Raw genomic sequence first — 27,578 nt, 5'->3', positions numbered from 1 at the left:
AAAACCGGCTATTCTTTCACAAGATTAGTGCTAAAGCCTTGTTGTGTTTCATCACGTTTGGTGGTATTTCAGTCTTTATTAAATCAAGATATAGTTGTGTAATCTTACAAAATAAAATACAATTATAGTGACCAGGTATATTATTACATTTGAAGTAGATTTCTCTATTTCCTAGCAATCGACGCCATTCATATTAGATTCAACGAGTTAATGGCTAAACAAAAGAAGACTACTTCATATGTATAATCTAATATTGCTCTTCTGTCATTTTAAATGCCAATGGTTTCCAAATTGATGCTTACCCCTCCCAGGTCATGAACGTTGACTAGTTCCCTAGGGCAGAAAAAGAATTGCGTGTATGTTGACACATAGCAACGCACGTCCACTTGAGATTTGCTTACAGTGGTTTCTAAAGAAAGTGCGAAATGTATATGTCATGTGTGCTCTACGTACACCACTGCGGCAGAACCTGTATTCCCCTATAGGATACAGGCAAGGTGGCATTGTGCTGTTCCATAGACAAATACGGCATAGTTTCCCTTGTTTCTATGGTCGTCGTATCAGTGAAGATCGCCCCTTCTTTTCTGAGCTGATGGAGACTGTAACAACGTAGTTCCCGAACCCACCATGGTCAGGTATTTGCTTATACTCAGCTGTCCTGTTGGTGGATGTGTAAAGCAGTAAGTTGCTGAGTTTTACATTAATAGAACGTAGATTGGTACCCGGTACAATGCCAGACCCTTTGCAAACATGATGTTTGGGGTATTATTCAACTACTGGACTAACAGATTCGTGTGGAGAATGAAAGGCTCACTAAAAGTGTAGTTATATTTCCACATTTTACCAAATAACAGAAATTGTCAGTTCTCTTGCAAGAATGATAGGCACAAATTCCATTTTGACCGTCTTCAGTTTGATATTGACATACGTTTTCAGTTAAAATTCACTTTGAATTATTTTACTTCACTTTCCTTTATTTCACAGGGACAAGATCCTTGCCTGGCAGTGTCTCCACGATGGTCATGCTATCTACATTGACGAACACGGTTATCTATCGTGTGAACGATACTCACATGTGGCTCAGATTCAAAACTGGAAATTTGACTGCGGTGAGCGACAAGAACCACATAAACAGCAGAAACATAGGGCGACAGATTTTGTAAACTTCAGTCGAGCCATCATCCAGGGGCAACCGTATTTGGCCAAAGAAGCTGGTACTCTGTGGATGAAGAGACTCATTTTATCGCTGGAATTTCAATTTGGGTAGGATTTTAAAATTCAGGGATTGTTTGCTTTTTAAGTGTTTTTCAGTTAAACCTTTGATAAATCATACATTCGGCACCTAGATAAACATTACATATAACTGCTAACTAACAAATTTTGATCAATACATTTCGCTGTGGATTTTTTATCAATGTATAATGTTTGTTTTACGTGTGTTGTCCACTCAGATTTTTCGACCAACACAGTGACAGTTTTCGATAAGCTAAATGAGCTATATTCAGCACTTTCTTGAAATCTTGTCACTTGTCGTTTCCATGTGTTGTTTTAGTGAACAAGTACACCTGTACGTAAGCTGTGTGCGAAAACTGAACCTTAAGAGTTAAAAAATTTCACCTTTTCAATTCTTAGTCCAGTCTAGTGTCGCGTGTGGTGGAAATCTATTCACTTTAACTGTGAGTTAATCTTTCACCGGTGTCAAATATCTCTGTCTATTTGCTGGGTAAATTTCACTTTCTTTGTACTGATGTTTTCATAAACACACGATATATTCAGAAGTAAATGAGTCCTTCTTTAAGGTTGGGGATCATGTGCGGTGTCGTGACAATGGGGTCCGGCACTGAATCTGGTCTTTGCTTAGATGGCGGAAAAGAGTTTAAGCGTTCGTAGGTATAGTAATACCATGGAATTACTAGTAAGACATAGACAATGTTTTATCAGGTGTAATTTCATTTTCAAAAAGTTCAGAAAATGTTAGGTTGGTCCGTTCGCGAGGCAAACGACGGAACGAACATAGAAACATATCAAAAGGCATGTCATAACTTAGTATATATTTCTATAATGTATATATAGCCTTCTAAATTAACGATACATACAAGCCAACGTTTAATGTAACACTATAGCAAGGCGACCGACCATGACCCCGGTCACCTTAACAACAGACGTCAACTTCAAGCGAACTCCTCTCAGGATGGTAAATGGAATCGTATTGTGACATTTTATTGAATAGTCCAACAGATTAATTGTCCCCATTCAATTATTACTTGAAGCGATATGTTACATTAATATTCCCCATGAATGATTTTATGGCTCAATTATTGAATTAAGACATAACGTGTGCAACAACCTAATATTTAAGTTGATGAAATGTCAAGTATTGTTTATAGAAACAAACGCAACAAGACATTCTTTGAAAGACGTAATTTAACATTTAACATGTGAATCAAAGGACTCTGTCTTCTTTAAATTAGAATTTTGCATCAATTCTTCTTTCTAGAACTCTTTGAGTATACATTCAGATATCTGTTCATTATTGAAGTTAAAAACAAGTCTCTTCCTATTAGCGTATCACAAAACATTGTCGGTTCATTAGGGTTCGTTTTGTCAGGCATGTCAAGCCACATTTATGTCAACCATTGTTTTCACTTAGTATGAGTACGCCTGAAAGTCCACGTCGAAGTAAATCTCCAGGTAGACTTCGAGCCAGAGCTGCTGTAAGGAAAGTTCAGTCACCTCGTAAAGGGTTTGCAGGACAACATTTATTCTACGTCACGTGTCCCCTGTCAATCTGCCAAGGGAGGTGAGAGATGTCATTTTAGTTGTATAGTCGTTTGAGGTCTGTAACACGAACTATGGAATGTTCGTTTAAATTCTATAACTAGTACATGTATGGAATATTCGTTAAACTCTACAAACTACTTTATGTATAGTTTTAATATCAGACAATCAACACAAATGTTCTTTGGGTTGTAACAAATAAAATTGGCATAAATAGGCGTTATCATTACTTATCCATTTATTGGGAATCAATCAGACGAATTCACAAAATGTTAATTTGACTATTATATTGGAACATGTCTACCGGATTTTGAAACTTGGAGTTTATCTTTGAGTATCATTTTACATGTAATGAATTTTAATATCCCTATAAAGTTTACCACAACTTTAAAAAGGGCGATAAAAACGTAATTTTATCATAGTATTACACAAGATCAGGATACCGTTTTCTCTTTAACGTCTATGGTGTGGCTACATTTTCGTCATGTAAGAATTATATTGTCAGTTTCGCTGAACGTGAATAGATTTTGATGTTTGATGTGAACAATAACGGATTTATGCCCCTGTTACTTTCCTGTCAATTTTGTATAGAAATCGCCTGTATCATTGGGAGTGTATGGAGGACCAATCACCCCTCTACATCGACGAAGATGGCTGGTTAACCTGTGAAACGTACAATCATCGAGCCAGACTCTCTGAGTGGACCTTTGACTGCGGTGATAGGCGTGGTAGCCATGGTTACCGAAAATTTGTAGAGTGTGATTTTGAAGGGATCAAGGAATCGCTCGCTCAGGGAATCCCCCACTTTGATTGTCCGGAAGAGTGGATATGGCCGGTCATAGACAACATTGCTGAACAGTTTGGGCTAAGGTGAGTCGGTTGCCATATTGTATACAAACAGTTCACAGCGACTTTCCAAGAAATGTAAAAAAAAAACAGATGCAGATTATGCACGGTGAATAACTCTACAAACATCTACGAGAGACAAATTCACAACTATGATAGTTATTACAGTAACAGTTTTCTCAAAGCCAAGGAGACGACTTGTTAGTTTTCTTTGTGACTATTTGATTAGTATGCCTCTCTAATTTGAATAAACCGTATTATCTTATGATGACAAAAATATTATTAATAAACAGTCGTACAATATAAGGAATATCGACAGATCTTGGCATTTATCGACTCTCTCTTACAGTTTTGTCGAAGAAAAATTCGATGCACGATTTCGACGACAAAGTGAGGTTGAAAATTTACTTGCGGGTGAGTATCAACATATGACTATATGTTGTTAATTTTTGACGCAACATTTAATTAAGTTTATAATTTATACTTCAGGCAGACCAGTCTTGTGTAGGGTTGTAAAAGTGTACGCCAAGGCATATATATGAGCTTATGCCTTATTAGCTGTTGGAGTTACCGAGTTTAGATAGCATTTCAATCTGTCTGTCTGTCTGTCTGTCTGTCTGTCTGTCTGTCTGTCTGTCTGTCTGTCTGTCTGTCTGTCTGTCTGTCTGTGTGTCTGCCTGTCTGTCTGTCTGTCTGTCTGCCTGTCTGTCTGTCTGTATGTCTGTCTGTCTGCCTGCCTGTCTGTCTGTCTGTCTGTCTGTCTGTCTGTCTGTATGTATGTCTGTCTGTCTCCTGTCTAATCGCACGCCTGGGTATACGCAGTTACAATTCCATTCGCAGTTAGTGAATACTTTTGTTTTTCAATGTTCACAGCTGTACTCAAGGGGGAATGCATACCCAGCCGTACCTGTGTTGACACAGGGGTTCAAGTTGACCTAGCTTTGCATCAGAGAGAAGAAAAGATGAAGGCCCTGGAAAAGTTCAAAGAAAAACGTGACAAGGAGAAAGAAAATCCAACGAAGAGAGGAAAAGCAAAGAACACAACAGTCACAAACAAACAACCCGATAACAACGCGAAAGTAGAAGCGGGAACAAAGAAACCACAGGATAACGCAAAAGTGGAAGCTAGCATCAGGAAACCACAGGATAACGCAAAAGTGGAAGCTAGCACCAAGAAACCACCCGATAACACAAGAACAGAAGCCAAGGAAGGAAAAGATTCAGGAAAGAATGTCGACCTTGTCGTCAAAACCAGATCAGCTGCGACTGATGCAGTACGATTAGAAGAGAAAATCTATCGCTACTTGAACAGACCATACCGGAAAATGGTTAAGGAAAACCCAGCAGATAGGGAGTCTGTTTCTGGGGCAACAAGAAACATTGGTTTGACAGATGACGGTAAGTGAAACTGTTGACTACCTAAATTACGATAAAACGACCTTCTGACAGAAAATCGATTATCAGCAGCTCACTACATCGAGTTAGACGATTTATATGTCACATTTCCATTTCGTAACATTTACTATTTGTGATAATTATGTCATTAAAATGTTGATTTATTTAGTGTTCATGGATTAATTCACGTTTTTGTCATTTTGTTAATGATAGGCAATCGTTTACGTCAGATGTTCGTCATCATACAGAAAGGAATCGCCAAAAATTGGAAATCGGTATTACGTAGTCTACCGTGGCCAGCTCATTTTGATGATGGACGACTTGAACTAGAATTCGGTATCATAGCAACCAAACATCCTAGCGACGCAAGGGAGCAAGCGTATCAAGGCCTATTACTTTGGAGGAATTCTTACCCTCGAGCATCCGAACAAAAGTTACTTACTGCCCTACGAAACTGTGAACTTGACTCTATTGTTGACGAAATTCTGAGAATGAATCGAGAAAATACAGGACAGAACACTAAACTTCCTTCTAACAGAACGCCCTCAAAGGTCTTCACGTTAATGTAGGATGTTGGACTTGGGGGAAAAGGTAAATACCGGTTAAAACCAGTTTACATACGAACTGTGTGTGCACCACTGCCATCTAGAATTTACTTCTGGGTGGAATCTCAACCTTATATAAAATAAGGAAAGTCTTCAGTTCTCGTGGTTCATTTGGACGTTTTGACCGCTAATTTCACATTTTTTTTCTGAGCGTATTTGTGTGGGAGTTATTTCGAATACTATACCAGTAGTATTAGTACTACACTGTATACACCGTTGAGTTTTTTTGATAAATGTAGTTTTATTCGTTGTCATGACAACAAAGAGTGGCTATCGGGATATTCGTAAACCGACGTCACGGTGTCTATTACCAAGCCAGACTTGGAAGGAACCACTCTGTTGCCGTTAATTAATATATATCCTGATTATAACTAGTTAGTTACAAAATGTGAGTGAATAAAAATATTACATTTGTAAATGAATTATTAATTTTCTTGGCATGAATATAGTATTCCAATTCGAGCCCCTTCTAGACATGTGTTCCCTGAGGTTAGATTGATCGGGATTTCTTTATACTGACACGTACTGTATTTGAAGTCGATACAATTATTGTGAAAGTTGTATATAGTTCTGGGGACACTTACCAGAGCATTATAATCAACCACACTGAACGAATTCGTCGTTATGTTGTGATCCTTCCTGTTACACTTTGGTAGGATGACGTTTCGCTGTGGTCGTTACACCCTAAATCTCTCACAGTTTAACATCTTGAACGATATGCCAAGTTGTTGTTTTTTCTTTAAAAATGCTCAAAAGTGTTTCGTCTCGGTTATAACTCTGATTTGAATGTAAAAACATAGATATTTTATCCAGCTGACTTTGTTAGTGGAGTATTATTTCAATAATGGCGGCGGTGGGTTGTTTCTTTTCTAGGTTAGAATATAATATCAAGATGCCTTAGCATCGTCCTAGCATCATTCATACTATGACCAATACTGGCACCGGTCTAAGAATCAATTACAGATGAAATTCTAGACTAATTTTAATCTCAGGAAGACTTCAATGTAAATGACGTAATGCATATCAAAGAAAGGTCAAAACATTGACAGTTCATGATAATCGGTTATGGAGTTACTTGTAGAGCCCAAAACAGGAAATTAACCTTAAGTTCAAATGACTGTCACTTTATATTGCCAACTGTCTCTGTAAGTGAAATCTTCACATTGGTGAACATTTAGGTCTAGTCAACGTTGATCATTGTGGGACCGTTTAGGCATAATATGTTTTTCTCGTCACGACCTCAGCAATTCTGTACAGTTTACATTGCGTCAATGCATCGACTAAATTCTCCTTCGTCACCATATCTCCTGCAAGACTTTCCCATTTCTTAAACCCTCTATAGGCCTGCTCCTTCAAACTGCGTACACCCTTACGAATTTCGTGGATCTCGGCCTCAATTTGTGTGTTATTGATGTCTCTCGGCCAAGGCAGTCTACGGAAGATATTTGGCCATTCTCTGCCGATGGGAAGTGATTCTTTCAAATACTGGAATGTCGATTCCAAAGCTGTAGAAGAAAGTCAAATAATGTACATGTACAAAAAATACACGTAGAAATGGTGAAATACTGACTTTGAAAGAGAAACAGAAACTAAAATATGAGGGGGATTATCAATAATCTGTAAAGTAGTATTGAACCTGTAGAATACTTAATGTCATCAGAAAAGACTGCTTTAAGGGATAGTCTATTCATAGAATAACAAACTTTAGGCTAAAGGCTGAACGATCTATTCAAGCTCAGTGGACGATGTACATGTGTTGAAATCATGAGGATTAATTTACTAACACGTGTGAGAAGTAAGCCTACGTACAATTTGATAGATTTATAAACTATACTAACTCGCCTGTATATCTGCAGATCTCTGCAGTATGTACATTACTGACGGAGTTGGTGTATGTATGTATGTATGTATGTATGTATGTATGTATGTATGTATGTATGTATGTATGTATGTACCAATGTATGTATATATTATATACTATTATAGACTAATTGTGCCAGGAGGATATCTGTATTACACTACACTACGACTGACTAAGGTTACTTTCAGTTCAGATGGTGGAAATCACACCAATACACTCACCGTGTGATTTCTGAGACATCAATGACATCGTGTTGCCAATAGCTGGAAGTATCGGTGAAAGGTCACGAAAACCACCAGGACTTGGACTTGGATATGGACTTGGAGATTTGAATTCGTTTCCCGGGGAGAGTGACTGCACTGAAACTGAAATGAAAGGAAAGTGTCGAAGCTTGGATGTTAATATGAATGTGAGCTTGGATTATAGTCATAACGAATCAGAGTCTGAAGCACAGACACTTGTGACCCGATATATATGTTTCAGAATGTAGTAAAATGTAAATATAATAATAAGATAAAATAATATTGACATATTTGGCCTATAATATATGAAAGGGGTAAAATAAAACGGGTTTCTAGGATCGTGTAAGTCTACACACCACGTACAATATTATCGATATTTTATTATATTCTGAAACATATATCGGGCCACAAGTGTCTGTGGTCTGAAAATGATAGGCGTTGTAGGTCGTTGACTTGAACACTTACAGATAGATATACAGGGACTCGAAGTAAAACAACAAATACGTGGGAGTCCATGAAATGTGGATAACAAGAAACTTTAAGACAATAATCCTAGCCCGTAAAGGAAGAATCAACAGGTGCCGTACGAAGATGAGACGAGATGTGGCAGGGTGAGAGTTTTTTTTATGAAAACAAGCCGGTCAGAAATATTTACTTCTGTCGTCCTGTCGAAAGTTTTTTTTAAAACATGTATTAAATTTGGAACGTTCTCTCTTTGGTATACAACTAAATATAAATGATATAAATAGTGTTACTCTTAGAAACATAATTTGAACTAATCGATATTTTAAATATTCATTATATTTCATTCGTGTGATAATAATTAATATCACGTAAATTTACATACTGAAGATAACGTACATCTCTCTACATTATATAGGCCACAACTAAAGGTCAATGTTCCTGTCCAAGCTAAGGCCACTGGCGACCTTATTAATTCTATTGTCCGTGTTGTATGGAAGGCAACCTGTCTTTATTTTGTACAGTACAGGATTTGATTCACAACTGCAAAAGGGATGTCGCTGTCATCAATCATACGATCCTGAAATGTATAGTATTGTCTGTGTCTAAGTATGGGTGTGTGGGTGTTAGCTTCGTTGAGAGAAAATAATATATTTATGTAGTCGCAATCAATTGTTTGAACTCAGTTAGGTGTGAATACCATAGATGTGTGTTTTTTCTATTGAACAAAACTATAAGATCATGTTGTTGTTTTCATGGCATTCAAACGTCATGTGATGTATTTAGTTCATATACTCTGACCATGAGTAGACTTGGGTCATTAGGGAACTACTAGTTGACTGCTGGTTATCATCTGTTTACAAAGACGTTATATTCTATGGTGTACTTCACATAATTTTTTATATAATACGTCTAAAGACATCGTAAAGCTAAGTGATATACGTTTGTGTTCTCGCGTCTGCTTGAAATCACCACTAAATGGCGATTATATTGCCTTCCATTGTCAACAATGGCAACTACACGTCGATGCATTTTCCACTTGAGGTAGCGGCTTTCCGCGCTGAGTGTAATAATACCCTGTATTGTAGTCTGTGTCAAGCTCTCTATAAACTGACTAATTATTGGACTTAGATACCTAACAACCACGTTGGATCGAAATAAACACCAACATCAGCGTTGGTAAGGAAGGACGGAAACAAAAATCACAACTGTCTCTATGGCAACACGATCAAAGTAACAAGTGTTATACGATTCTAAATTTATGAAATATATTAAGGTATTGATTTCGGAAATTGTCAACGATGGGGTTGACAGTCCGTATATTACAATTTGTCATTCTTCAAACGACGACACGGTTTTCGGTTATTGTCTGCTAACGACTGCTGAGTTTTACATGTGAAAGACTGTTCAATTACGGATGGGCGTTAACAACGTTTTCTCAGGAACAGTACAATTGCCACGGTTGATAACGTCCTCGACCGAAATGGCAGCACAAGACGACCATGGATGGCCTCTTTGTAAAAACATCCCGTTTACTCGTCGACCTCCAACATGTCTCACGTTATTGACACCATAGAAATGTTTTTTTTTCCACTCCATGACAGAGGTTTCTGAAAATCGTCCATCATGTGGCGACCTCTCATTTTGTACACACTGGCACTACATGACTCTACTCGACGCTAAATGATCGAATAAAAAGTGACTATAGGTTGGGTCCCCTACGTAAATATCATAAACTGAAGTTTGGTGTAATGTTCTACATCAAGAAAACAAGACTTCTCTACGTCATCATACGCTCGGTATGCATATACTGTATTGTTGTTATGTTTGAAAAGAGACGTTGACAATAAGTGTTTAAAGTTTCAAATTTGAAAAACAAACAAACAAATTACAATATGGCACAACTCATGTTACAGAGTGTTTACGCCTGACTGGTATGCTCGACGATCTGAAACCTTATACTATTGCACTACGACAGTACAAAACGTAGTTTTACACACCATACTGGCAGTCAGTGGTCTAGGCGGGAAACCAGATTTACAAATAACTGTATATTAAATAACAGTCGTAATGCGCAATATGAAGATGTGTTCATATACATACATGTAACACGCATACATACATACATACATACATACATACATACATACATACATACATACATACATACATTTGCTAGTAAAATACTAGCTTTAGCATTGGCATCGATATGCTTAGATTCTATGTAAGGAATATTCCACCTTGAATCCCTGGGGTTCATGTTGACGCCTTATCTAGAGTAAATAACTAAATACTGGGCATTAAAGTTAACGTTGGGCTGTTCTTTTACTGCGTTTCACCTTAGCCTACATGTAGACTTGACAACGGCTATCGCTACACTATTCCGCTATCCTAACTGACATTTTGAATTTTTGGAGCGAATCTTACCTGCAAGCTAAAACATTGATGACCATGGAACAAAACTGAATGTCCTATTATCAACCCACAAAACGGAAAAGTGATTGAACCCAATATGAGTTGTCAAAAATCGCAGACTGGGTTAATTTTACAATATAAGCTTAATAGACAATTTAAATCAGTTTCCTAGATTTATCTTACCTCAGACTAATATACTATTCTATACATAGTGGTCTGAGATCTTACAATTTGTACTGCATATTTTGTTTATTCGTGCAAGTTTTTGTCATCTTACCTCCAGTGCCGTAACTACCCAAACTTCTGAGCAAGGATTCGGCATCGACGACAGGTCGAACTAAATACAACTTGCGAACCATAACATCATCTAACTTGTCCACCTTTCTGTCTAAGCCACGTAGTTCGGATTGGATTTCTTGAATTCGTTTCTGGAGTTCTTTCCTCCGTAGTTCAAGTCCTGTAAGTCGTCTATACTTAAATTCCAAGGCATCTCGTTCCTGCTTTTTCAACTGTAACTGTTTCTTGACTCTCTCCAGTCTGAATCCAAATGATACAACTGAATTCTCCAATTCTGTTGCTTTCCTTGCTAGTTTCGTAATTTCTTTACTCAATCGACCCCTAGCTATTAGTTCATCGTCATCAAAAGTGTCGTCTGCGTTGTTCGACTCTAATTCGTGATTCAATTTCATTCGTTTCACCTTGCATGATTCCAAACCTTTCTCATTGTGAGATATTTGACTTAAGAGTGAATTCTTATCATCCTCAAGTCGTTTGATCTCTGCGTTGATTAATTCTAATTTTCTTCCTAAACTTTTAACATCTTCTGGGATTCTTAGTTTGGCAAGTTCGCGCTGTCTGGTCAGCATGTCACGATGAAGAACCCGCCTCTCGCTACGTGCCTCATCACGATCGGTACTCAACACGTCGAAGTAATTTTCATCTTCCTGTAACCATCGCTCCACGGTGTCAAATGCCTCTGTCATTTTTTCAAATACTATTCTATAGAACTCTAAGATTGGTCCGAAGAGATCGCTCCCCGAAGTATTACCTTGTGTTATCGCCGGATAACTTGGCGCATCATCATCTTCTTCTTGTTGACGAATAAATATAGCGATGTCTTTACACTTGACTGGCAATGCTGTCTTAAGAAGCGTTATCCTGTCTAACATCTCTTTCGTGTTTGCCTTTTCGTTGAACTTTACATATCCACCAAAGTAAGTATTCAATGCTTTGCATATATCTACCAATTTATCCCAGACGAGTTGTAAGTCTCGAATTGTGTCGGTACACAATTTGTAAAAGCGCTTCACAACAGCTCTCGCTGTCTTGTCTTCTCCACGCAGTTGTCGTAGTTCCAAAGTTGTCAATAATTCTCCCAAAGTTTTCACCGAATTCAATAAAGGAAAGCGTCTTTTAATGCTGTCTTTGGTATAGATCCTGGTAAATGTCTTAACCAAAGTGTCTTCGTGTAAATTATTGTACAGGTTATATTCAGTATTCTGAGTGTCATCTTCACATTCTGTTAGTAATTGACGTATTTCTGATCGAACCGTTTTGAGATGAAATTTGTCCTGCCGCGTGATCGCCCTTGAGTAGGTAGGCAAACGGTCACTTCGTCTTGGGGAAAGGAAGCCTTGCATCATGCTTCAAAGCAAGTAACAGTCGTGAACAACACACGTACGATAATTACCTGGTGGTGAACGACTCCATCGTAATAAATCGCCTTCGTAAATATTGACACCAACCTTGCAGTGGTAGCGACTGTTGCTGTTACAACGAGAAGAATTATAACGCCTATCTAACGGTCTTGAGTACAGTTGTTGAGTACACAATGCAACAAACCTGACGGTGCTGTACTCACTAGGTGTTGTGGGATACCGACGGTTGTTTTATGTCATACTACGAACCAATTTAATCGAGTATGCTGACCCCGGTGACCTCTCACGGCATCTCATTCAAGCATAACACACTTGATGAGAAGTCGTAAACAATCGCACCGTTCAAAATACTTGATCTATTGTATGACACACACAATACTTAAGCCGTGTATGAAAACACCGCTATTTGAATAGAATATAAATAAAGAGGATAATGAAATACCCACACCAACAGTTACAATTGACACATGCGCATTGACATTCTGATAGCAATGACGCAAATCGCCACGTGATCTACACTTTTCACCTGTACAAAATATGTGTAGTGGGTGAGATTGTATGGTGGACGCAAGGAGATACGTCAGCACTATTGCCCGTGTTAGAAAACTACGCATAAAAGAACGGTCGGTGTACCTATTGAAGATGACAGTGGGTGGCAAACATCTGTTCTCAAGAGTGAGTTATCGAAAGAAAATTCGGGAAAAATAAAAAAAAGTACTGTTTGAAAGTTCCAACGACAAACACTGTAATACGAAGATGACTCGACAGATATCGATTGCGCTATGTCATCATCGGAAGCAATGATTGATGACTCGGATGGCGACACTGACATTTTTCAGTATATGTGTCTGTCTATTAAGAATTGTTCTGTGGTGACATGATGAGAGGCAAGCTTTCGTGGGTTACAAACATATTGCAAAGTTCAATCTTGTTAAACAGATATTCAAGTTCAGAAATACAAAGACATGACAAGCTATTCATATCAATTCTTTCCTCACAAATATAATATAAACACAAATGTAATGTAATGTAATAATAGACAGCAAGACACTCAAAATCTCATCGATAGATTGTATATGTATTAGCCTAGAGTAGAGACTAGGCTATCTGACGCAACATACTGGCTTGACAGTAGTGTTCTGGTGAACGACATTTTCAAGCCAGTTAGTTAAATCTCCAGTCGCATAGAACGTAAGAGTTCTTCTTCCTTTGCAAGACAAGTGCCTAAAACCACGTGGAGGGTGAGGCACATCTCTTGCTGGTTTGCCCAGTGTATTTCCAAGTAGGTTAGAAAACTAGTCTAAATTTTAATTAAAAGTCTATCATAAATCAACACATTGCGTCTCCGATTTTAATAGATAGATAGATAGCATGGCTACGCAATTTCAAATACTGATAGCAGCAGTACATGTACTTGATGCTAAATAATCTGTAAATAAAATTGAAAATCTGTAAATAAAATTGAAAATCTGTGTAGAAAAACAGTGTATTGACGGCACGATCTTTGCCCGGGATGTTCGGATATATTTGCTACCAACTTGCGCCCTCTAGTGTCAATTTGAGACAATGATTATGACTTTGTTTTCAAGATACTAGTATGCGACACCATGTATTTTGGAGAGATAGGATCTAGCTCTTTATGTTATATATGTATAATACTCCCATATTGTTTTTTAGAACGTGTCAATATTTCAATGACAATTTTTTCTATGTTAAAAGATTATGTAATTTAAATGAAAAACAATTAACAGAGTATAATACAAACTGAGTGACACACACAAACATTCTGGGTTTGGGTTCCTTTGATATGCAAGTACTTGTAAATCAAACCCGATTGTTTTTTTCAAAGCCTGGCACATACCTCCTAAATCACAAATAAATACATAATATGAATTATACAATATACATAATTATATTTTGATTAATTAAATTCAAGTAAGTAACATACAACAATTCTGTTTATTGGTGATCAACAGAGACTTACTTGATAAGTAGACTGTGTGCATACTATGTGATACAATTTCAGGAATGAAAATCCTCTGACATTGGAAGAAAAGATATAGAAACAAAACATGATTTTTTCACTATACACACAAAGAAGGTCTGAGATTAAAGTAAAGTTTCAGTATTCTACATGACAAAAGCTATGTTTGTGACTCAAGTATTACATTTAAATAATTCATGATTCTTTGGTAGTGTTTGTACGATATCAAATCAAATACTGATTGTTAGTATTGCTTTCCTACGATTCACATTCTTAAATAACAAAACTGACTAAAAGGCATTGTACAAATATTATAATATAATACTTAAAAATGCATTATACATTAAATAGTTAAAAGGCTCTTGGATATTAGACAACTTATGTTGCCTGGGGTATACAACAGCATATATTGTAAGACTTCTGAAAAGAAAAAGTAAATGAGCAATATTGAATGCCAGAGAGCGGAAGATTTTGTTGGATAAAAAATAAGCTTACATTACATCATTGAAATCACACATTACAGATATTTATCTGTTCCTCAGTTATCCAATGTGTCTGAGATAAAACTAGTCTGGTCATGGTCTGACTAAATTTAACCACATTCCAGTAGGGCTTATAGTTGTGTGTGTTTGGCAACTTGAAGTTAAGTATCCATGTCCCACAGTCAATATAATTCCGACACACTCTAACTTGTCATTTCATATTAAGGCAGTTTCCACAACTTAGGCCTAAAAAAGAATTGTTTGGTTCCGGTTACCGACCCCCACCTTGTTTTTCACTGCTGACCCTAAACTTTTTTTTACATATTTGACAACAAAAATCATAAAATTTGTGACGTCTCGCGAGAAAGTGGATGCGGAAACTGACATCAACTTAAAAAGAGACAGTATAAAACTGTTCTTCCAATCTGTAATGGCTGTACATCTGATGGGAAGAAGCCAATAACACAGAGACCATGTGGAAAACAATGGAAAACATATACTACCTGAACTAGATACTCACATATGAAAAACCAAACTACCTACTCTACCTATTCTTACATTGAGCACAATCAGAACAACACAATCTTTTTAGGCCTTATATCTTCATGTCAGCAATTTTATCAGCAACAGATTCCAGACTACTTTCTTGCAATGCTGACATAAGATCACCATGGCACGCATCACTGTATCTTTGTTTCCATAGCAACAATCCTTGATAGGCTTGCTCCTTGAGGTCATCTTTATGATTATGACAAATATTCATAATTTCATTTTCCAATTCGTCATCGTCCATATTTGATGGCCAGGGTAAATTTCTTATCAACACTTTCCAATCTTTGGCACATCGCTGTGATATTTGAAGGAAAGTTTTCCTGAAATCTACAGAAAAAAATAAACAAGTGCATCATTTCAAAGGAATGAGTACACAAACACAAGGAAATAAAAAATAAGTACAGATAAATGATATAGCTTAAATTACAGTGTGATAATGGGGAGGACAGTGCTCAACGTAATATGAAGCATATCAGTACAGAACAAGGTAAGGGTGACCCTATTTTTTCTTTCTGTTTCTCATTACCTGACCGACCCAAATTTTCAGCTCTGACATCAAAAGAAAAAATATTTTTATTTGCGCCCGTCCTTAACAATTTGCGGAACAGTGCCCTCTCTGGCAAGAATAAGCAAGTGTCTGGACTGTCGATGTCATCTACAGTCATGGTTGCAATGACAACACTTGTTCACAAACAGAGCATTTTTTCATGGCAGAATTTAATCAAGTAGAAGCTGAAAACATGTCAATTGTGTTGAGAAGCTGGAAAAGGGTTTGTTGCCAGGAATCCAATAGAAAGAAGATAGAGAGGAGGAAAAGGAGGTGCAGAGAAACATTAGGAAGATGAATTTTTAATTTTTTAATTTTTTTTGTCAAATCGACCGACTGACCCATGAAAAAGTAACGAGAAACATAAAAAAATAGGGTGACCCTAGTGGAGTCTCTAGTTATTTTTATTCGTTATCATTCCCTCACTCTTACTCTATAAACTTCATCTGTTAAATCTGATGTTTGAATACTAATGAAGACATACCTAAGGGCTTTCAAAAATGACCCCCTTGCTACAACAAAATTCCTTTAGCTGTGTTTATTCATACACAGGTACTGATAGTAGATGATTGTTTGTTAGTGGCCTACATCACTTATTGCTTTCTTCAATTGTATTTTGATACCAAAACAATCCTATTTAACCACTCCAAATCTCAATTTTCCTCTTTGGAATCTTGTTTCCATCCAACCACTTAATTTTGTTGTCCATTATGCAAATCAACACCATTTATTTCTATAACTGAAGTCATGAAAACTATATGAAGAAAAAAACCCACATAAAAATACTTACTTTTTTTGCCGGAGTTATCACATGACCCTTTACTACAGGAGTCATCATCCACTGGTATCTGTCCACCAAGAGTCACACTAGATTTACTACCAGTTACAACCACAACATTGCTATTTCCTGTGACATTTATGCTAGATGAAGAGTTGTTTCTTGACTTTGATGCCATTTTGTGTTGAATACTTTATAAATACATCCTTCAATTCAATGGAAAAAGATAACAATAGCAAATCAGTGCTCCTCGTGGTCTGTAAGGTATGCCGTGATGGGCGCCCTCACACATCAGCCAACCCCTCCCCCGTAATACAGTCAGGGGAGAGGAAGCCGGTGAGGGCGGAACAGCACAACGTATCTTATAGTCTATGCTACTCAGAGATTGAAAGTTTTCTTGTCTTAACTCTTATCTTCAATCTTACATGTACATGGTGACTATAATACATACACTTCTGCTCACGCAAACTTTTTATCGACAAAGTGGACAATGTAGCTATGTATTTATGTGAACTGTGTGTTCATCTACTGCAGTAAATTGAATAGTAATGTAATGGATCAACCATTACTATAGCCCTGCTTGCTGACAGAATAAGCTGGGACTCAATTCTGACAATGTCCTTTTCCTACTTCAGGGAACAGAATTGCGTCCCATACACAGTTTGCAAACAGGACTACCATCAGTGTAATGGCGCTGTCTCGTCAAGATGTGTTATATAAAAAAGAGCTGGTTGCTGTTCAACTGCTTGTACAATGAATCTCACTGCTGTCTTTCCTCTTGTACAATAATGTGTCGAATAACACCGCCCCCCCCCCCCACCCACCCCCCTAAACTTTTTTTTTTTTTTTTTTTTTGGGGGGGGGGCGTTAATAAAAACATTTAATAGTTTCTCTTTTTGAATCTAAACTAACCTATGTCAATGTGAGTGACAGTGACCAGGTACTAACACAAAGTTTCTAACGTAACACAAAATGCACGATGCAACACAGTGTGTTTTCTCAAAGTAACTTCCGGGTTTCGGAGAAATTGAACGATTGTCTTTAAATCTATATATATACATGTAAATAAAATCTTGTAAAGATAAACTTACGGAATATTCCACATATCACTTCAGTCTGGGCAATCGCGAATCGTCTCACGACCAAAACATTACCACTGTTTGTCACGTTGGAAAACGCTTCCGGGAATATGTCCGGCGAAATCTACGATTTGCGCATGTGTGAAAACATACGAACCTTGACCTTACGTACAAGGACAAGACTGTTTACTCTTTGCATGTAATATTGTGTAACAGTTATTTTTATGTTCAACCGCTAATACAAATTTAGAAAAATATAATAGACAAGTATACAAGCTTAGAATATTATCTCTAGAGATATGTGCTCCGAGTAATCCGACACGTCTACGGAGTGGACAAAGACGAGTCAGAGTTCTCGGAACTCATAGAAAGCCACAGGGACACTAGTCTTGCTGCTAGACGTTCGGGCTTTCTTTCGATGCTATAACTATAAGCGAACGAAGTTCGCATGTGAGGGCCTGCATCCTCGATAGCGTTGTTCGGCTGTGTGTCGTATTTTATCGGAAGAACATCCGAGGGCTAGCTGATAGACTACAGGGACACGTATTATTATTGCTTAGATTGTTGATTTGCTAAGTGATGACACACGAATCCTGCTACTACTAATGTAACAATATATGTTCTTTTAGAAAACAAATTCTTTCTTTCCATAAAGGTGGGGGAGGGGGTTGGGGTGTGCATATTAAAGTAAAAAATGTGAACATGTACATTTTCCTGCGAGTATCCCCTCCCCCAGGGATCCGCTTATTAATAAAAACTGCGTTTTGAGCTGCGCCTTCGGTTTTGCTTGTAGAGGTTAGGTACATTAAGCTTATATCTTTTAAAAAATATTCTTAGGTTATTAAATCAGGGGTATCTGATTCCGTAAAAGAAAGAAGAATCCGAAAACTGGCACATATCAAGCATACCGTTGACTATCGAACGTAAAACTTACTTATTTGCTTGCTCTTTTGCGAGCGAACTTGCTCACTCACTCACTCACTCACTGAACCGAACCGAACCGACCGACCGACCGACCGACCGAATGAATGAATGAATGAATGAATGAATGAATGAATGAATGAATGAATGAATGAATGAATGAATGAATGAATGAATGAATGAATGAATGAATGAATGGCTTACTGACTAACTACCTAACCGACTGCTGACTGACTGACTGACTAGCTGACCCATACCAGCCGACTGACTGATAGACTTCTTATGTACTTTCTTTACATCCAACTGAATCAGACATTAACACGTGACGTGGTTTCTACTTTCTCAATCAACCATAACTAATAACTGTACGGTGAAAATGGTAGGAAAAAAAGATGTAACCACAGTGGAACTCAAGTATCTGCCCCAGTGGCAGTGCACCAGTGTTAGCCTTCTTGGGCGTGGTCGTACATTCAACTGACTGTGTTGGCCTACTTGATACAGCGATAGCACACGGGTATGTGGAATAAAAAAAATACTCAACACGACCAAATAAAAGTTACACTTTCATATTAAATGGAGGGTGTGAACTACGGAGTATGATTCAACATTACGACAACACAATGTCTTGGGTCACGACCCCTTTACCTAAGTATAGTAAAGGTATGTTGTTATTCTCACGTGACTAACGGTACACACAGTGTCAGTAACACTAATGGTTCGACGTCTGCCACACAGTAATCAGATTCTCTAAGTATTTTTATCTGTACATGCGAAACCTTTTCTTACGATGGCTCCAATTTACAGTGCCTTTCGTGACTATGGTTTGCCAACAATGTACCCCGAGCATAAGACAGCCGTTACCGTGGATATTGTAATAGCAGGTCTGATTTATGCAATAAGTATTATCGCAATCTCGATAATTATTATTATACCTGGAGTTCAGACACGAGAGGTTAGTACATGATATTATTCTTTTTTGTAAACTCTACATTCATTATGCAAATGTACATGTATAGTGTTCGCAGTACATACCGTCCAGTCAAAACAATTTGGTTTTATTTTATTATACGAGTATTCTTACCTGCCTGTTGTCAACAATATAAATGTAGCCACAATGCCCAAGACAGCGATAACAATTGATGTCAGATGTAAAGGGCATTCAAGGTGAGAGTGACTGGTAGAGGGTTTGAATATTACTAGTAAGTCTGTTTAAAAATGTGGGGGCTTAATTCCTAACACTTCGATTAATAGGTAGATACACCCTGTATTTTCACTGCATTTTGTCACCATGTAGACCTAACCATTGTCCGCTAGGTTCAGACAAGGGTATAATTATTTCATTTGATTTCCTTGACACTGAGTTCCAGACTGTCATAATCACTTTCAACAATATTCCACATTTTAAAGGTTAGTTAATTTTTATGAAATGGTTTGATTACGAGCAGACACCATGACACACATGGGGCACACATGCGGAAGTTCTGAACGGAAAAAATATCATCAAAAGGAGACTGTTGTAGCAATACAATGGCTATTGACGACGAATGACTGCCTGTACTCAGTTGTATGTTTAGTAACTACTGTTGTTCAGTGCACAGTAGAGACTCCAACAGTATAATTCACACTGGGTTGGGCAACATCGCCTAGTGTATATTTACATATGTAAAGGTCATTGTTCTGACACAGAAAGAACTGATATCAAAGCTATATACTTTGACAAGTAACTAGTAACTAAATTCGTAATACCTATAGAACCATAAGGATGCAATTTGTAGAGACAGTGTATTCCACAAGTTACAACTTTCATTTTTGACATTACAAGCAGTTATCTACAGCAAAGTTTTAATTTACACATAAAAGTGCGTTTTTACTGAACCCTTAAAGAGAAATTGTTTACCAAAGTGAATGAGACAAGTCACAGTTTACCTAAACTCACATCACTTCAATCTCTGGCATAAAGCTATTCAGCATGTAGATTACAATTCATCTCACGTAGATAGACAATATAAGTGACGCCCCCTGTATTGCAATTTTCTTGTTGTCAGGTACGAGGGTCAAAGGTGAACGATCGTAATGATTGAACTGATCTAAAGAATACACAGTTTATGAAATACAAACATGTTTTGGAGTTATCATCAACGGTTAATATGGGACCTAAACTCTATTTGAGGTCTTTTCTAATGAGTACATAGTAAATACAAATCTCTATAGTACAAACATTGGCATTGCAATATTAGAATATTTCTTTATTAAAACAATGTAATTCCTTTCAGAGAATATTTTTCACCATCCGTGCTATTGTCGGTTTGATTATTGGTGCTGCTATCATATGTAAGTTTTTCATACTTTCATTTATCGATATAATTTACTCGTGTTGTATTCACCGAATATTTCTTTGTTACTCATAATCACACAAAGCGAGCAAAAAATGCATTAATTAATTGCATTAATCGCTCGCTCACTCACTCACTCACTCACTCACTCACTCACTCACTCACTCACTCACTCACTCACTCACTCACTCACTCACTCACTCACTCACCCACTCACTAATTCAATCAATCAATCAATCAATCAATCAATCAATCAATCAATCAATCAATCAATCAACCAATCAATCAATCAATCAATCAATTATTCAGAAATATTTACAACACATAATTTCAATCCAGTGGTACTGTTCGAAGGTGCTTCAACAAGGAACCCCCACCCGAAGTATTTAAAATGTCCTTGCAAAGAAACGTTAATGTATTTCCCGAATTTTATTTACTTACATTTCTTTATGTACATCATTCGTGAGCAACATTGGTTTATTATCCTTCAACATGTATCGTAGTATTAAAATGAACATGAAGTATATAACGTATGTTTTATTAATTGAGTCGAATTCTTTGGTTTTCCATCTTTTAATTTATGTAAAGTGGCAAACTTTGGCCAAGAATGGGAAACGGCAAATATAGTTACTGGAACACAATATAAAGCTTTCATTGGCAGTGAGATAGAGGCATCCATTGGTGTCAAAATTGGACTTAGAAGTGTTAACATAACTCTGAAAGGTTGGTATATAGTAGAAGGACATTTCTCTGACTGGAGAGAATATTTATATCTGAACTGCGCATGGGTCAACTAAACAGTGGAATTTGAAGGTGAAGGTTAACTGATGCAGTGAAGTATCTTATATATATATGACTATTGGCCGTGTATGTCATTGAGAATGAATGATTGAGAATTATTTCGGCGATGACGTCATCAACATTTTGATTAAGGGTCCAACTCTTGGGGACGTAATAACCTGTGATATTGCTAATTTGTGTCACTGTGAAAAGAACGATTTTATTCATAGCATTTGTCGCCTTATTCATAATTATGCCAAATTATTCGCACACATTTTTTTTACTTATTCTTCGACGACTGAATTTCAAAACGTGCAATCACTCACTTCAATACTAGTGACTAATGTTTCTAACGATCCTTCTCTCCATAACCAGGTGAACCAGTAAACCAGCTTGGTGAACGCATAGATTATAATGAACGTTTCAATTGGGCATGGGACCAGGGAAGACAAGGATTTGGACCATTTGGTAAGCTGTCAGATTCGACTTATCATCCACCAATGTCATAACAGTTACACTTTACAATGAAGCATGTAGTTTCATCAAAAAGCACCGCATTGCCTTTAGCTTATTATCGTGCCAAAATTCGAATACGGAAACTATTTTATAGCCAGACTTGACAAATATTACAGGGAAAGTAACTGATGTAACATAAACTGAATACCACATCGACTTGAGTGCATATGTATCAACCCAGTCTTATATCAGGTTAATACACATAATATATTGCTATACAATATATATACAAAAATTATTGTTTTCAAGTTTAGGACACTATTGTTAAATGAAGAAAAAACACTCCTATGGCGGAAATAACTTATTGTAAGCCAAGAAAACTATCTTATTTTATTTCTATTCAAGCTGGTGTCTTAAATCAGGAGTTCCGCGAAGCTCAATGGAAAGGCCTACCATATCCGATATTGTGGATAGCAGAATATTTCACTATCGACGGGGAAAATATCCGTTGGGGGCGATCTTACAGAGAAGCTGGGTTTTTCACCCATATTTGCTTATGGTAAGCTGACCTTCTTTTTTTGTATAGAGACACATGAATACATACTAAGAGACATGTTGATACATCCCTGTGAAATCTTCATATTCAGTTGCAACAAAATGAACATTAGTACAATTTTGAGTATGATGTGAGGGTGAACACGTTTACAACGACTACGTTGGCGAACACGTACATAGCCTTTTCTGGTTCTCTGTCACGTCATTACTTTGTTCCAGGACGATTACGACTAATACACGTTGAGTTGTAGGTACAATCGAGTTTCACTTTAACTTTATAATTAACGAATGGTCCAAATGACACTTCTCACATATAAGCTTAAAGTGACAGGCAGAGTACTTTTCTTTCAGAGTACAGTTCCGAAAACCAAAATTCCCTCCCATTAGGAAACAAAAGAGCAAACGAAATAGACAACTGAAAAGAACAATTTCAAAATAGTATATTTGCAAATATCGGAATGAGTATGCATATTATATGGCGATAGGAAAACTGGAAAAAAAATTAAGGGGGGGGGGTATCGAAGAGTGACAAATCATTACATCAGTAACAAGGGGAATTGCAAAATATTGAATCACGTATCATGGAATATTAGATAAAGTCTGGGTATACGAGATTAATATATAAAATAAAGAAAAAAGTGGAGTGTCATGTTTGTGATCTAACTTATAGCTTTGGTCACTTTTCCCTAGGGTTGCTTTTCCTCTCTGGCTTCTCACATTAATTCTCTTCAGTATAATTATTCGATATGCAAGCTACTTTAGTCTTCTAACTGGCGGGGTGTTGTTGCTAAGCAACCTGATTTACGGAACACTTCGTACAGGACCGGACTTAGAAATACCATTTCAACATGCAGTGTTACGCTTCCATTTCGGATGGTCTTTCTGGATCATTCTAGTAACAGGTAAGTTTAATATTACTTGAAAATGAATAGATGAAATGCGTACCCAATGGGCATGTGGCCTGATGGCTGGACGGACGGACGGGCGGATGGATGGATGGATGGATATATATATATATATATATATATATATATATATATATATATATATATATATATATATATATATATATATATATATATATACATATATATATATATATAGACAGACAGACATACATACATACATACATACATACATACATACATACATACATACATACATACATACATACATACATACATACATACAGATATATAGATAGTTCTTATAAACACACAGTGATCTTGTACTTTTATGTGAGTATTGATAATGTCCTAACGTTTTATGTACTATCTAATTATTTGCAGGGTTACTATGTTTGTGTCTTGGCATTATTATTTGGCTTTTGGATTACTATTTCCCGGTTCAAACTGCCACTTTCTTTGGTCATGACATAATTGAGAATTTTGAAGAGTGTTTTATTGAAACAAATAAGGCAGTTGTTGGTGGTCCATCAATACCTCCATCCAGGGACTACCTTGATGACGATTCAGATGACGGGGAAACCTATGCCAATATCCATCTTGATGTAATAGAGGAAAATAAACGAAGTAAACCTCGTTTTCCACCTCCCCTACCTACATTGCCACCACCTGGGCCAGACTTTGAGGATGATGACGATATCTACATCAACAGAGAAATAGAGGTGGGTGTTAAGTGTTTGTTATGACCCGACTGACCCTATTTATTGGTTCTGACCACACGCACGCACACACAGACACAGACACAGACGCACACATGTTATATTGGTGTCCGGAGATGTAGATATACTACGTACTATGCCGTGGTCAGTAACTCAATAACCAACCTATACTTTGGTATCTTTGCTTTATAGTACGCACCTGCCATGCGTCCTAAAGCTGGTCATCGATATGTACGTAAACCCAGACCACCAGCACTGCCACCGAAACTTGGACCATCATCATCATCAGCAGCAGCACCGCGCAGAGCACAAAGAGGTGTCAGGCTGGAAGTCACGATAGAGGAGGATGAAGATGATGATTACATGATATATGGCAATATACCAAGGAGGAAAACACCGTGAACGGTTTGTAGTAGTATGGTTAGATGGTACTATTGGGCAGACACCTAGCCTGTTTATGGAGCTCCTACGATGTATTCCGTTAATCTCTCTCGAGATTAAACGGGACAGTGACACACGCTTCATACCAATTTGGTCGACTTTTATTTGTTTTGCATTGAATGAGGGAAGTAAACACGGAGAAAGAATAGAACCATTCCGGGATTGGTAATTGTGCACGAGAATGAGGGATAGTGACATCATTTTTTTCCCGGGGATTTGTTGTTGTTGTTGTGTTTTTTTTTGTTGGAGAGGGGGTGGGGGGTGGGGGGGGGAGCTGATGAGTGAAAAGTAGTAAAAATATGTATTTCATACGATTTTATATACAATTTTTTATGAATTAAAAGTAAATATACTATGATTTTGTGTACTTTGTTTATGATAAAGGATGTTCATATTTGCAATGACATTGTCTAGCATTACTGTAATAGCATTGAAAAAAATTTCTTTGACAGTACTGGAGACCCACCGATGATGAGCATCTCAGTTTCCCTGAAATATTTGGGATAGAAATGTAGGGTTTGTCATGATAGTATTTATACACAGAGTGTTCCATACCACTGACAACACAAGACATGAATTCTAATTTTTTCAGGCTGGATATTTGAAATAGAAGTACAACTGCTGACATCAGACCCTGGATGAACGGAAGCTGTTACAAACATGGAAAGTACACCAATGAATTGGATTAATAACACTTGGCACAGCATGTTGGAAGTACAGAGACTTGTACTACATACATACAAAAATCTACTACTGGGCATATCTACTCTAAGGAATAATGTGGACTCCAACATGTCAATAACTGATAGTTATAGGTCCAGTCAGAGGCCATTAACTTAAAATAATCAGACACTGTTGGGTAAAGCTCCATTAATTGGGGGACAGTGCTACAGAAATAATTAACATGCTGAGGACAGTTTCATTCATGGCTTTAAAGTGTTACCAGACAGTTCCTTTTATGGATTAATGCTATGCAGACACTTTCTTTGTGAAAAAGTGTCCGCTAAAATGAAACTGAGAGCACAGCTGAAACAATAGGGAAGAGTTAGAAAGGAGTATAACTAATAACAACGGTTGAATAACACCCATTGGACTTTTCTAGTGTCCATTTCTCAAACGGAGATATCATCATCATCAGCAGCAAAGTCTCAAATTGTCTACAGAACATAACTGACTTTTGGCCCAATCTTTTAGGATAAAAAGTGCTAAATTTTATAAGTTACTAAGAATATATTAGTGTTTATGTGATATGTGTATGTAATAAATTTAATAACAGTGTATTTGTATTGAATATTGAATCTTTATTGTCTATATCATATATATCGACCCTCACTTATTACATAACATAACAAAGCAATAAACAGTTCAAAACAGACAGTAGTTTAGGACAGTGTAGGTATAAGTGGTGGATCTACAATGGTGTAGAAATAATTAATGAGAGTAACAAAACTGTTAAAAGTATCTAGAGGTGACAGTGCCACTTGAGTATGGGTTTGTATGATGATGGGGAATGTTTTGAAAAGCTGTCACCCAACTGTGTCATGAAAACAGAGGTGCATAGGGGTGTGGGGTGGGGTGAGGTGGTGAAGCAAGACAGTTCATCATAGTGAGAGATTAAGATGCGAGTGAGTGAGTGAGGGAGGAAGTGAGTGAAAGTGAATGAATTTGACGAATGAATGAGCAAATGAATAGATGGATGAATGATTGAATAAAGAATTAATGAATGAAAGAATGAGTAAACAAATGAATGAATGAATGAATGAATGAATGAATGAATGAATGCAAACATACTGAAGATTCATCACATCAACGCCAGGCTGACAATTAAACATAACAGAATAGGAGGATAATAGAGTGAGGGTGCTATGTGAAACAATGACTGTATTGATATTGACAGTATGTGACAATTCCAACACAAAACCATTATTGGTTGGGGTCATGACAGTAGGTGATAAGGTCATGACAATATGAGGTGGTCATGACAGTATGAGGTGATCATGACAGTAGGTGATAAGGTCATGACAATATGAAGAGGTCATGACAATATGAAGTGATCATGACAGTAGGTGATAAGGTCATGACAGTAGGTGATAAGGTCATGACAATATGAAGAGGTCATGACAGTATGAGGTGATCATGACAGTAGGTGATAAGGTCATGACAGTAGGTGATAAGGTCATGACAGTAGGTGATAAGGTCATGACAATATGAAGAGGTCATGACAATATGAAGTGATCATGACAATAGGTGATAAGGTCATGACAGTAAGTGATAAGGTTATGACAGTAGGTGATAAGGTCATGACAATATGAAGAGGTCATGACAGTATGAGGTGATCATGACAGTAGGTGATAAGGTCATGACAGTAAGTGATAAGGTCATGACAGTAGGTGATAAGGTCATGACAGTATGAGGTGATCATGACTGTATGAAGTGGTTGTGTTAAGATCATGACAAGTTTCTGAAAGGGTATCTGATATTGATGGAACTGTCACAAATGGTGATAAAATGAGCACTAACTAAACAGCAACATAAACAACAAAGTCTTAAAAGTATTTATGGGATTGTTTGTTGAATAACTTACTGGAAAATACATTAAAAGTATATCAAAATTAGCTAAGGAGGGATTACTAAAAAAAAATGACCATCACAGCACTGCACAGCTTTATGATAACGGTGGTGGAGGGATTGATAAATGTAAACATATTGTATGACAATGGTATCATATACAATGATAGTGAAGAAGGTTCCATTAAAGGTGAGTCTGAGTATATGACAGATTGG

The 27,578-nt window shown here is 37.1% G+C and overlaps 4 protein-coding genes across 7 annotated transcripts; 2 read left to right on the top strand and 2 right to left on the bottom strand.

Moving 5' to 3' along the window:
- Positions 1-627: 627 nt before the first annotated feature.
- LOC144434257 (uncharacterized) lies at positions 628-5,806 on the top strand. Its single transcript, XM_078122711.1, has 7 exons — positions 628-680; positions 985-1,263; positions 2,651-2,800; positions 3,370-3,648; positions 3,974-4,038; positions 4,498-5,022; positions 5,233-5,806. The coding sequence occupies exons 1-7, from the start codon at positions 628-630 to the stop codon at positions 5,586-5,588; spliced, it is 1,707 nt and encodes a 568-aa protein (XP_077978837.1). The 3' UTR covers positions 5,589-5,806.
- On the bottom strand, positions 671-12,485 carry LOC144433551 (uncharacterized). 3 transcript variants are annotated; one of them, XR_013480791.1, is made up of 4 exons: positions 10,882-12,485; positions 7,707-7,850; positions 6,209-7,129; positions 671-1,219 (listed from the first exon to the last, which is right to left on the bottom strand). XR_013480791.1 is itself a non-coding variant. In XM_078121871.1 (3 exons), exons 1-3 carry the CDS (start codon positions 12,245-12,247, stop codon positions 6,834-6,836), a joined length of 1,806 nt encoding a protein of 601 aa, XP_077977997.1. In that variant the 5' UTR covers positions 12,248-12,485; the 3' UTR covers positions 1,253-6,833. The 3 variants fall into 3 exon arrangements, 1 of the variants encoding a protein (XP_077977997.1); XR_013480792.1 differs by lacking the exon at positions 671-1,219 and adding an exon at positions 1,253-3,689; XM_078121871.1 differs by lacking the exon at positions 671-1,219 and having other exon boundaries at positions 1,253-7,129.
- A 1,515-nt stretch (positions 12,486-14,000) lies between these two features.
- Positions 14,001-17,803, bottom strand: LOC144434026 (uncharacterized). The gene is made up of 3 exons (XM_078122469.1): positions 17,697-17,803; positions 16,618-16,811; positions 14,001-15,607 (listed from the first exon to the last, which is right to left on the bottom strand). The coding sequence occupies exons 2-3, from the start codon at positions 16,781-16,783 to the stop codon at positions 15,324-15,326; spliced, it is 450 nt and encodes a 149-aa protein (XP_077978595.1). The 5' UTR covers positions 16,784-16,811; positions 17,697-17,803; the 3' UTR covers positions 14,001-15,323.
- Positions 17,804-19,315: 1,512 nt separating this feature from the next.
- On the top strand, positions 19,316-25,982 carry LOC144434050 (dual oxidase maturation factor 1-like). 2 transcript variants are annotated; one of them, XM_078122501.1, is made up of 9 exons: positions 19,316-19,557; positions 20,879-20,936; positions 21,527-21,661; positions 22,094-22,186; positions 22,580-22,733; positions 23,420-23,631; positions 24,019-24,356; positions 24,546-24,758; positions 25,387-25,982. In XM_078122501.1, exons 1-8 carry the CDS (start codon positions 19,393-19,395, stop codon positions 24,753-24,755), a joined length of 1,365 nt encoding a protein of 454 aa, XP_077978627.1. In that variant the 5' UTR covers positions 19,316-19,392; the 3' UTR covers positions 24,756-24,758; positions 25,387-25,982. The 2 variants fall into 2 exon arrangements, with proteins under 2 accessions (XP_077978627.1, XP_077978626.1); XM_078122500.1 differs by lacking the exon at positions 25,387-25,982 and having other exon boundaries at positions 24,546-25,021.
- The last annotated feature ends 1,596 nt before the right edge of the window (positions 25,983-27,578 follow it).

The sequence above is a fragment of the Glandiceps talaboti genome, chromosome 4, assembly GCF_964340395.1.
Source record: "Glandiceps talaboti chromosome 4, keGlaTala1.1, whole genome shotgun sequence".
Lineage (NCBI taxonomy): Eukaryota > Metazoa > Hemichordata > Enteropneusta > Spengelidae > Glandiceps > Glandiceps talaboti.
Note: the sequence above shows the minus strand (reverse complement) of the source record. Positions and strands in the feature narration are given on the sequence as shown.